This window comes from Plectropomus leopardus, chromosome 14 (genome assembly GCF_026936395.1).
Source record: "Plectropomus leopardus strain MGB_pleo_1.0 chromosome 14, ASM2693639v1, whole genome shotgun sequence".
NCBI lineage: Eukaryota > Metazoa > Chordata > Actinopteri > Perciformes > Serranidae > Plectropomus > Plectropomus leopardus.
Window position 1 is genome coordinate 17,378,277 of NC_142189.1, and position 12,718 is coordinate 17,390,994.

The window sequence follows — 12,718 nt, forward strand, 5'->3', positions numbered from 1 at the left end:
ACATACACGAGAGCACTAAAAAAATGCATTTTACACAGAAGATAATAAATAATAATAAACAAGCATGATATCAATACATAAACCAACACGAATATTTAAAAATATTTATGTATTTAAGGACACTTATTCAGGGACAGTTCAGACAGTCGTTTAGGGGAGGGCATATAACTTTAACCCTTTGAGACCTTTTGAAAATACATCAGTTTTTTTGTGCTGTGGTCAGACGACTTTCATTTGCATTTAAACCTAAAATTGCTAAAATTACATCACTTATCACAACCGGAAACTGTAAAAAAAAACTATATTATAGTTGGTTTTTCAAGTTTCCGGCGGTCCTTGAACACATAATGTGCGACGAACTCTTTCGAGAGAAAACAAAAACAACCAAATCTAGGCTTTAAAAAGTTTTATTTCATTAAAATCACCTCATTCTACATCTTATTTAAACATTTTAAACTGTTTCCACGAACAAACTGGCATGCATAAAAAAACCCACATAAAAACACATCTCAACTTCAGGGTTTCATCTTCAACTTTTAACTCTCAAACATCAAAGAGTACATTTTTAAAATCTAACAACTAATTTATAGTGTAGGGAGGATCATACATTTTTTCCCAGGTCACACAGGGAGGCTCAAGGAAAAATATTTGTTGCCCCAGGAAGGGTCAAAAGAAATTAAAAGAAATAAAAAATAGAAAGAAATCATACCCTAGCTACCCCCTCCTCTGATAAGTAAAGAATAGTTCCTTAAGTAAAAGTTGCAATACAACACTTTAATTAAAAATACACCATTCTGACCAGATTTCCTGCATGGCATGCAAAATATTACTAACATAAAAGTGGGCACTATCAGAAAAGTTTAATTAAAGTATCTCAGGTAAAAGTAATCATTATGCAGGAGATGCCCTTCTCAGATTATTATATTGTTGCAATGTTATTTTCAAAGAAATAATGTGTATTTTATGTTGTAATAAGAGGAGGTGTAGCCACGTTTATCAATACCTGATATTCTGTTGGGTATTTTAATCTGTAATAATATGTCATATTTTACAATTTGACCAACCCTAACCCTTTGAACCTGAAGTGACATCACTTTTGTTTTGCTGCGTTCAGAAGCCTTTCAAATGTATTTAAACCCTTAGCAAATTGGTTTTGATTTCTTTTACTGAATTATAATATTTTTTTCAGGTCATTTCCTATTTTAAAATTGTATTTTTTGTTGGATGTTTGTTGTTGTGCTTGTTGCTAATTTTCACATAATTTTCAAGTACTTTTTTTTAAAAATTAATTTCTCACTAATTTCTGTATTATTTTTTTCCTAATATGCTAACCCTAACCTTTCTAACCATTTTCCTGCCAAGGTTTCAAAGGGTCAATCTGTAAAGTGACCATTATCTGTTGCAGTTAAATAAAGTTACAGATTTTTTTTTTACATACACAGATAGACAGATACAGATGACTCAGCTCTTTCTTAACCATCAGTCTCTACCCTCCCTCATACATTCCACCACTGCCAATAAAATTAAAATTTAATTTTGCATATGAATACAGGCAACTATTGCATATTGTGGACAGAATAACAGAATACATTTTAAAGTCTTTTTAGTATTAGTGCTATTTCTGTTTTCAGATGACACAGACAACTCAATGAGCCTATGAGAATTTCCTTTTTTTTTTGCTTTTAAAATAACCCAGGTGGATGCTCAGATGAGCATGACTGCACTCAACTATCCACTTGCAGTTTCACATCAGGAAAACCAGTGGTAAATTTCGTCAAAGATCAATTTCCCTTCAGAAATGCAACAGGAAAAACCTTAAAATCTTCATAAAAACAACATTAGTAGAATGACATGGACAAAATTGTTAAATTAGGTTTAACTCCCTTAAAATAACAGAGTGAAATTCCAAAAGAAAATAAATTGCATTCTTGTCTAAAACTAAGTCATTTAACAATCAAGTTAAGCAAACTGAAGCAGGGCATTTACAAACATACATTATTTATCAAATAAAAGGAAGAGAAACGCCAACTTAGACGTGGTCTATAAAATGTTTTATTCATGTTAACATAGCTGATACATAGGGATTCAAACAGTTCCACAAGGCTTTGGGGGACTACAATTCAATGAATAGCAAAACAATAGTGGTCCGCATCTCTAATGACAATCACTGGACAGACTACAAATCACCCACCTGAAGGATGTGTACAAACCTGCATTGAAAATTACTAAACTTGACACATGAACTTGCGTGTTACAGCATTTGTTCCCATTCCAGTGTAATATCTCCAGAGACATGCATGACAGAGCCTTCCCATTAAAAAAAAAAAAAAAAAATCCCTGTATTTGGTCAGTAAAGCCTCCACCATTAACCCCCACACCAAACGATAGGCATGCTTCAGTGAAAAGACTGGCAATATAATCAGGGCAGAAAGTGAGCATTTAACCAATTGGCACTACTTGGCTGTATTATAGTATGTGTTGCCAGCATGTAAAGTGCACTAGCTTTCCCTGCAGTGTGAAATTTTAATCTGTTTGAAGTTGGACTTCAGCTGCTATAACCGTACCACGTAACTGTGTAGAGACAGACACTCTTATAAAAAGTCATGTGGGGAACTACTTTTTATATCTTAATATTTCTCATTGAAAACATTGCCTCAATTGATGGAATGTAGGTTTCCGGTTGTTTGATGATGGGACCCTAAAGTGAGCTAGGAGTCTAATACCATGTCAAGCTATCAATCACTTTTCTACAGCTGAGACTGCACAAATGGGAAGGCCAGGACAAACACAAACCAAAGGAATGGAGGGATTCTCTTTTCACCGATTCAAATCTACACTTTGGAAAAAAAAGTTTTTTGTTTTTTTTTAATCATTATTATCATTTCCTTACATGACTCTTTTCAGAAATGGGTTTTAATTGTAGAATATTTAAGTGAAGCAATAAGGAATGAAGGATGTGTAAAAAGTTATTTTTTTTCTCTTTTCTTTTCTTTTTGTTTTTTTTGGAGATGACACAAACATCGAGGGCTTGTGCTCTTAGCTCTCATCCTGGACAGCCTTGCATGCCTCTCCACCATCGTCCTCCTCAGCAGCGGTATCTGATGTCCATAACTGAGGAGAAAAACATACGATATTTTAAAATATAGTGGAATAAATTCAAATATCCAGACTCCTTCACATTTTCTGAATTTTGATGCATTATGGTGCAGTGGTTTCCAACTGGTGGGTTGCGGTCCAAAAGTTTGTTGCAAGTCCATCCTGAATGGAACACTTTATTTTAAGGTAGACCGAATTTCTGGCATAGAGCTTTTATATTGAAGGGCCATTTCTGTTTATTTTTGCAATTGAATTGAACTGAATCACAATGTTTATCTATAAAAAATTCCAGGTAGTAAACCGCTGCATCATGTACATATAATAAAACGGCACTCAGCAAACTCTGCCTTAATAGATTAGTTTTAAGCCATCTTAAAAATAACCCACCTAAAAAAAAAAAACTATCAGTTTAATTATTCACTATATTTAGAATATTGTCACACCTTTACCATAACACAGCACTTACCGACAGGGATTTGAAGCTGTTATATCAAACACCAGACTACACTGACAAAAACAGTCGTTTTACTCGACTGAATGGCAGAGTTGCTGGTCTACCGCTGCCTCGATAAGCTATTGTGTGTTGCAAACACAGATAGCGCTGTTACATCTCCCCCTCATAACCAAGTTGACAAGCTGAGGGATGCAGAGCCGGTGACGTTGTGAGAGACCAAAGAACCAAGGTAAAGTAATGTCGCCAGATTTTGCACAAATATGACCTGCTAGAGTCTACAGCCCATTGTTTGCATGTGAGTATGTGTGTATTCAAGTTAACTGTTGCCATGATGCCTACAGGACGTGAGAACATTGCACAGATTTACAGTACATTTGTATATAGTAGGACTGACTAATCATTCTACTGAATCCATTACGGACTTTCAGGGGAACTTATTTAGCACACAGTGGCAATGAAGCAGCCACTGAAGTTCACTGTACCAGGGACATTTTTGTAGCCAATCCTGGAGGTGTGAGCGACATGCTCCAAAAGCTCTTGGAATTTCAGATTGATAACTGTTTCTGTTTCTCATTACGGCATTAAGCTCAATTTGTACGGTTCATCGTGTCTCATCCCTTACTGTGAGAACAGGCCTTGCCCTCAAGTGAGACCATTTCAACAAATTAGTTTGTCTGAAGACATTGTGGCAATTAGCACTATTATTGCACAGTAAAGATCCTTTTTTTGTGTCAGCAGAACACTCACTGTCAGGTTGTCTCTAAGGAGCTGCATGATAAGAGTGCTGTCTTTGTAGGACTCCTCATTTAGTTGGTCAAGCTCTGCAATGGCTTCGTCAAATGCCTGGAAGCAAAAAGGGACACGTTTAAGACTTGGAACATAAAAAAATGAAGGACATCATAAAGTTACCAATTTTAATAAGAAAGTCTACAGACCTTTTTAGCCAATTCACAGGCTTTTTCAGGGGAGCTGAGGATCTCGTAGTAGAAGACGGAGAAGTTGAGTGCCAAGCCCAAGCGGATGGGATGTGTGCAGGTCATAGATTCGCAGGCTTCACACGCTTTTTTGTAAGATTGCTCCGAGTTTTCTTTGTGCACTGGAGATAGAGGAAGAAATCAAACTGAATATAATAACAGGCATTTATGTATGCGTGTTAAGGCTGAGATATAAATCCACTTAAAGCAACACCATCTGAGAGTTTGTCCAAACATGGCATCCAAGATAATAACATAAAATTAGAAGTTTCTCGTCAAAGATACAAAAATTAAACATTTTAACTCACTGGATCAAACCACAGACCGTATGTAAAGACAGAAAATATGACAGCTCCCCGAAAGTGAAGCGATAATCGATTGCCAAACTTAAAACTACCCGTCATATACATTTTTCCCAAAGACGGTTTCTTATATATTTCACACATGTGACTATAGGTTAATTTAGCTAGTTTTTAGTCACTACATCAATAAAGCAGTAGTCTCTGCTTCATTCTCAGTAGAAAGGTCAGAGACCCGGGTCCAGCCCATTTACCATCACGAAAACTAGGGGAGACGACACAGGAAAAAACAGCAATGTCACTTCAGTGGTGTGAAGTTGGTTTAGGTATGTTAGTTAACTGCGGATAGGTGTGCTACGAATAAAGTTTAAGCTGCCCCAATAACAATAAACGTGAATTAACAAAGGCTATAGTTCTAATCTTTTTTTCGTTCTCAGGAAACTGAAGATTCACATGAGAAGTTATGTTGCTGAGAAACCTCTCAGTTTACTCGGTTAGTGGAAATAGTTTGTCAAAGGAAATTTGAATAGCCAGTGTCACATGAGAAGTCAAATCACTGAGTTTCCCAATTTGTGGCAAAAACAAAATTACTTTAATTTTTTTCACAGCTTTACATATCATGTCTTTCTTTTCTGCATCAAATTATAGAGAGTAGCATCAAGAAGTATCGATAGCGATAAGCAGTACCGGTACAGTACCAATAAAATCCTGACGATACCCATTCCTACATGTGACAGGCTTGAAGAATAAATTCTGTCATTACAAACTTTCTCGTTTGGTAAAGCTGGAGCCCAATTTGCTGCCACCCATTTCTGTTACACTTTTCTATGAGATGGTGTCCTGTGGCAACACGGCTGTGACGCATTGCCCTACCTGACATAATTTCCAGCTTTTAGCTTGAAGAAGAAAGCTGACACATTCCTATTTGAGTGTTAAGATGCCTGGATTTATTAGCTTTTACATATACAAATAAAAAAAGAAAAAGTGGACACCTGTAAGACTTCCAAATACAAAAAAATGTTACACACAAACATAACATGAAGGCCTTTCTTCGAGGATGAAGTGCCTTTCTAAATAAAATATATGTACAAATATGTACTCACCCTGTTCGTCTTGTCTGACTTCAGCAAGGTATCTGTGGTAGTCCCCCTCCATCTTATAATAGAAGACTTTGCTCTCACAATTTGTGGAATTCGGTATTAAATGGTCATTCAGCAGTTTCTGTGAAGACAGAAAATGTCAGATCAGTTTAATTAGATGCACTGAACAAATAATGGACAAATGAACAGTAAGACTCAACACACTGTGATACAGATAAGGTAAAGATACAGACAAAAAATTAAATCCAAAGACAAGTGAAACAGCAGATGCACTGTTAATATTCAGGGTATCCACACATTGTCGAGGACAAAATTTTAAAAAACTTTCCCACAAATTTTCAGGGACCTGTAATATTTTTTTTCTTGCCCCATTACCAGGTGTTTTCCTTATTGCTGACACTAATCTTATTCCAGATTTATACTTTTAAATACCTCACTAAAATTTACTCAAAAATTAGTAAAGTCGTAAGATACAAGCGCTGCATGCGTTACATTACGTGAAACCGCGAAAGTAAAAAAAAGGAACATGCTTTCAGTATATGCATGTATATATTCCAGGTCAATATCTGGCTAGCAAGTAGGATCTGTCTCTATCTGATCTAGAGGTTACAGCAATAAGATTAAGGACAACCGCTAGGTTATTTTTTAGCTAGGATGTTCAATGATGAGTTCACTACATTAACCACTCCTTTACTATTAGATCACTCACAACTTAATTACACATTATATTAAAAAAAATTCATTCCACTCAACAAAATTCCAGGACTTTTGCAAAACTTTTAGGGATTTTTAGGAATTATTTAACTTTACCGGGCCTTGATATTTAGACTGTGAAATTTTGTGACTTCTCCAGGTTTTTCATGAGCGTGGTAACCCTGATATTAAATGACTCTGCCCCACTGAAAAGGCACGGCTGCTTAAATCAGATACAGGCTTTAAACAACATAGTAACTGTATTAAAACAAGTGGTAAAATAGCTAAAATATAAAATAAATGTTAAAAAAAAAATCATCCTTAATCATCTGTCCTTGGATGGACATGAGAAGATTACCAGGGCTAATCCGCATCAATGAAACTGTGGTTTATACTCAAATTAAACGACTTAGAGAATAGATTAACTGTTCACTCAGAAGGAAAATGCCTGCCAATACCTCATCTCTAAGGGCAGTCCTGACAAAAAGGCAATATGGTGTTAGAATAGATATAAACAACCTCTTTGCCTTTTACTTAAATACTTTAAGTCAAAGAAAAGAGCCTTGCTTTCAAACCCTGGGAGAAAGAAGCTTCCATGTCTGAGCCAAACCCACCCCAGCAGCCACTCCCTAGTCATTTACTGACACAAAGATTGGCTCAGCAGAAACATGCGCATGTCTCAAGTACTAAGCATTCCTCTTTCCCTGCATGCTTTGCACAATAGACAAGAAGAGGAGTAGCCTCGCTCTCAGTGCTTTCACACAAAGCTCTGATTTCAGCCACCAGTGCTGACATGAAAGCACAGTGTGCATGTATGTGGGGACCTTTACATGTCAGGAATTTAGGATTTTTTTTTCCCCAGCCTTGACTAATCTCTCGTTAACAGTTCAATTAGCAGCAGCACAATTACCTATGCAGTGGGGTTTTTATGTATTTAGCAAATGTAATAATCAGATACGATGAATGAAAAAAAAACGTGTGGCAGGTTCTGCGACGGCTTTGACGGGGGGGTAGATTCTGAAATATTCCACCACTGGAATACCAGACAAGCCTGCACTGGTATCCAGTTAGAGGAGCCTCATTACAGGTTTCCTACAGCTTACGGCAAACTAGATTTAAGACTTGTAAGACTTTTTTTATTCCCACTCGGTATTAAATTTAAGGCCAAGTTTACAACAACCAAAACTGAAGGACAATTTTGTCCAAGTGTTAAAATATTACATTTTTGTTTGAGAAGATGAATTTGGTAAATTTTTTAACAAAAAAATAGATGTAGCCCATTATTGAGATTCTATACTACAAGGTCAGAAAAAAAATTAATAAAATCCTACTTCTCATGTCTGAACATTTTTTAAGTCTGCTGACAGATTAATTAAGGCCTTCTTTTCGATTAATGGATTCAATGTCTTGTAAGACTTTTTAAGGATCTATGGGAGCCCGGTTATTCACATCCTATGTGGAACCTTCCTTGAGCCCCTGCTGCCGCTCAGCTGAGACCTACTTTTGTCTGAGACTGAAGTCTGTCTAGCTGCAGTCTGCTGTGCAGAGAATCAAGACAGACAGGCACACAAGCAGCTTACTTTTCTCTGGTGATCTCTGTGCTTCTGCTTTTATGGGTCACAACAGGCATGGGCAGTATTGCGGTATTATAACATACCAAGGTATTTAGAAATCTAGACGGTGTGATTTTAAAACCGATCAAAAATATGGACCCTGCTCTTCCTATTAAATTCATACTGGAGAGGTTTAAAGGAGGATTTTTTGTATGCTGTGTGCATCCCGTGCCACCAGAGGTCAGCGTGGTGCAGTAGGCAGCTGAGCTGACTGACAGTTGAAGAGAATAAGATTGTAAGCAGCCGTTCAACAACTATCCCTGTTATCCCCACAATATCAGAGAGAGCAGGAAAAACTGATTATTTTAACATCTAACCTGGTGAATTAATTATTATTATTAATATTATTATTAATTATTTTGATCAAACTGGAGTTGCTGATTGTTAAAACAGTGGAATAAAAAACGAGAATAACTTGAATTCAGAAGGTGCATGGTGATCTTTCGCTGTTTAATAAGAAAAAATAGGTGTAATAATATTAACCTTTGTTGGTGTCACGTGAGTGCTTTGTTTAATGAGTAGACTGAAAATGGCAAGACAGCCTGCAGAAGGTAGCGAACTCGCTCGGCAGCAGTGCTGGGGTGTCTCACACTGATACCATCACACAGTACTATGCAAAAGCCTTAGGCCACCTTAGACGTTATTTTAGCAAGGTCATAATGATCATAATCATTATTAGTCGCCTCTTTACTAAAATACAGCCAGAACATACAGGAAACGTGTATGCGAAATTAAAAATACAAATGAGAAATAAATATATGTATCCTCATTACAACTTTGCTAACTCAACAAATCTACGACTGCCAAAGACTTTTGCTCAGTGCTGTACACCGTATACCACAGTAAAACTCCAGGAAGGTATGAAAAACTAGATACCGCCCTAGCCTAGTGCATAACTAACCTGTCAAGCTTGTGTAGACAAGTTAAGGCATGAGGACGGACACACCCTCCTCCACTGACAAACTACCCTCAGTCAACACTCACCAGCAGAGATACTGAATGCTGAGTCCCAGCTGTGATAGTGCTTATTCTCAGGAACACACATGGGTGGAAGTGAATGGCTTCTGCAGCTTTGCAATGCATTTTTACATACAGTGGCTCAGGGAAATTATCTCAATCTTACAGCTGAGCTTCCACCCAGATCTCCTCTAATCCATTATCAAGGCAGGCTGGAAATAATGCAAAGCACCAATCTGTGCTGTTGCATTAGATTAAACAAGAGTATCCCACCCCCCATTATTCCAGTAAAGCTAAGCCTTGAAATGTGCATTTAGCTCAACTGTCAAGCACAGCCTCATTGGCTTGAAAAAGTGGCTCTGCAGAAGGGTGTCATTTTTGATGATCTGCACAAACTGGTCTTGAGGGAGTGTATGAGTCATTTAGGCATGTAAATTCTTGCACTTGGCTAACCACATCAAGCGTCTATCTGCCAGATGAGACTACGTGGAAAGTGAACATAGCATAGCTTTACAGAGTAAAACATATCTTTCCCATGTATGCCCTGAATTTTCTCTCCACCCCTTTAGACACACCTTGCTGGTGTAGTCACTATGACCTTTTGACGGTTCACGCCCTGACAAGGTTTTGAACCCATTGTTTTAAATCGAGATTCCCAATAGGCAGGAACAGTGGGAGGACTACATAATACATCCTTGTTCTCTCCGGCCGCATTTATACATAAGAGGAGCTCACAGGAAACAGGGCAGATGCCTTCTGACACACATTAACAAACTAAAATAATCATGTGTCACTTTAAATTTCATGACTGCAGATGTGTCATGACAACAGCTGTGAAAGACTCAATGCGAAGGTGTACGCTATTAGGTTGAACGCGTATAGTTTCTTCCTCCATTTCCAAGTGTACCCTTAAAAGCTACACCTGACACTTGTCTTAAAAAACAGACAGCACTTCACCACTAGTCTCTCCCACTCATGCTAGTGGGAGAGTATAAATGAAACCAGACTGAAGTTTCAGACCTGATCAAAGTTGTTTAATTTCTTTTGAAAAAATCATCTAATTATATATTCAAAGTTAGTTTTATTGAAATGTTAGCACTTTCTCTAACCATTTACTTGGTTTTAAGTTTGTGTGTGTGTGTGTGTGTGTGTGTGTGTGTGTGTGCTGATTTTGAGGTAATGATCTTGGGAAGTTGCTCACTGCTTTCCTCCCATGGTTTTGAAAAAGATTAAGCCAATATGCTCAGGATTCAAGGGGTTGAATGTGGTTAAATTATAATTGAATAGTGTAATTGCTCTACTTTGAGGGTACTTTTTTTCCAGCATGGTGGTCTCCATCCCACATACAGGTGACATGAAACCATGCAAAAGAACTTAAAAATCTGTGTTAAATTGAAATACTTTACCAGAACTTCCTGGCAGATACCTTCCAGCTCATCTACCACAATCTTCGTATAGTCTTGGACCAGCTGCTGATGCTTCCCCGTATCCTCTTCAGTCGTGCCCTTGTACTTATTTGGACAGGACAAAACCCTCCATGCGGACCGCCTCGCCCCGACCACGTTCTTGTAGGCAACAGACAGCAGGTTCCTCTCCTCGTTTGACAGCTCACCTCCCATCTCCACAACCTCCTTCATGAATCGTGCCATGTCCTCGTAACGCTCAGCTTGCTCCGCCAGCTTGGCCTTATGAATAAGCTGGGATCGTTTATCATTCGGCACAGTTGTGTCGTCTGACATTTTGGAAAACCGGGGGGTATGTGACAATCAAAGACTGTTGAGTTATTCCCCACAGTAACGCTGCAAGCTGCAAGAATGGGAGATTAAATTAGTTATATGATTGCAAAATATTCTGCCTATTATCATCATGACATGTAGGAACATACATCCGCCTGCTATGAGCTAGAAAGCGGCACCATCCGGCTTGGTTACAGCACTCGTGAAAATTACGTACAAAGGTACCATTGTAGTGCAAACACGTACAAAAAGGCGAAGTAAAACACAAACACTGTATTTAAAAACGTTTTCTAAACTCCGAACATCGGACGCATTGATGTGCTAGCAAGCACAACGCTGAAGTTCGCTTCCGAATCGTAGCTTCCGAGTCAGCAGTTAAGGGAAGAGCAAAGGGAAACGTATCTTACTTTGCTTAAAGACCCATCCTCGGCATTTTGTACCCCCGACTGTGCCTCAACGCTGTCTGACACACACTTTCAAGTTTGTGAAACCTTTATTTTGCATGTAAAATGCAAAAAAAAAAAAGAGTAAATTTCGCCTCTTATTTCACATTAGATCAGGTCCAGATCAAAATCCACTACACTTAGACTTGTCAAATCTGGAATGAAAACACAATTTTAAGATTTGTGAAACCTTTATATTATTTGTGGAATTGCATAAAAGGACCACGGTGCACTTTCAGAACTAGAACAAATGTTTCACAACTCTGAAACAGCATTTCATCGACCTTATATATTTTAATTATTTTAACAGATGGAATACAAAGGGTTACCAAATCTGAAACTATGTTTTAAATAATCTTTAATCTCTCGAAAATGTTTTACCTGTTTAAGTATAGTGACTTTCTAGAAAACTGTTGTAATGTGATGAAGATGCGAAAAAAAAAAAAACCGTGACATTTCTTTTTTTTTTTCAAATGAGGACCCGGTACAAAGTGATCTGAATGTGGAAATGATGGCAATGAAATCTTGATTTGTTGCATTCTCACAAATGAAATACAGGTTTTGGTTTTTTTTGTTTTTTTGTTTTTAAAGCGTTGATGCTCTCCCCAAAACTTTCACACGCTTTGATCACAATAGGGGGGACATGAAGCCAAGGATGGCTCCTTAAATTTTCACTTAACTCTGCTGAATCGGAAGCTACGAATAATAAGCAGACTTCAGCGTCGTCTGACCGCATTACTCACGGCACCCCGCCACAAAGCTGTCTGGAGCAGCTAGCTAGCAAGTTAGCAAAAGCTAGTTGGCGTTAGCTACACCGGCCACTCCTTTTAATTAAAAAAAAATGTCACGTTAGCGTCAGCCTTTCTCACAAAAAAACCCTTGAACGAAACACAGGGCGTCTGTCCGGCGACCATAAACTTTAAAGCAAAAGGAAAAGTAAAAAGAAACCTTACCGTCTCCGACCCACGGAGGTCTAAAATCGCTCCTGAAATTGATCCGCTGTGAGCGACTGATCAGGAAGGCGAGGAACAGCAATGGTAGCGAACATACCGCTGGACTTGTTAAAATAGGGCGGTTCATGTGAATGTCGACAATCCAATCGTAAAGTTAATCTCCCTTGATTGACATGCGAGTTTCGCGGCGTGAACCAGTAGTTGTTTAGCGCGGGGGAAGGAGGCGGTCCTTGAGAGATAGTGTGGTAGACCGGGACGCTGCAGCGGGCTAGGGCCACGAGCAAGGAATGAAGACGTCATTGCATTGCCATGGTGACGCTCATCCAATCACTCGCTGCTCTCACGCGCTGGAGGCGCTGGAGGCGGGTGTGGCACTCACGAGACATTTATCTTTCTTAAA

At 38.3% G+C, this 12,718-nt stretch overlaps 1 protein-coding gene across 1 annotated transcript; it reads right to left on the bottom strand.

Annotated features, from left to right (window-relative positions):
- Positions 1-2,029: 2,029 nt before the first annotated feature.
- On the bottom strand, positions 2,030-12,474 carry LOC121953205 (14-3-3 protein beta/alpha-B-like). The gene is made up of 6 exons (XM_042500145.2): positions 12,319-12,474; positions 10,593-10,992; positions 5,927-6,044; positions 4,486-4,646; positions 4,298-4,393; positions 2,030-3,111 (listed from the first exon to the last, which is right to left on the bottom strand). Exons 2-6 carry the CDS (start codon positions 10,923-10,925, stop codon positions 3,037-3,039), a joined length of 783 nt encoding a protein of 260 aa, XP_042356079.1. The 5' UTR covers positions 10,926-10,992; positions 12,319-12,474; the 3' UTR covers positions 2,030-3,036.
- Positions 12,475-12,718: the final 244 nt, after the last annotated feature.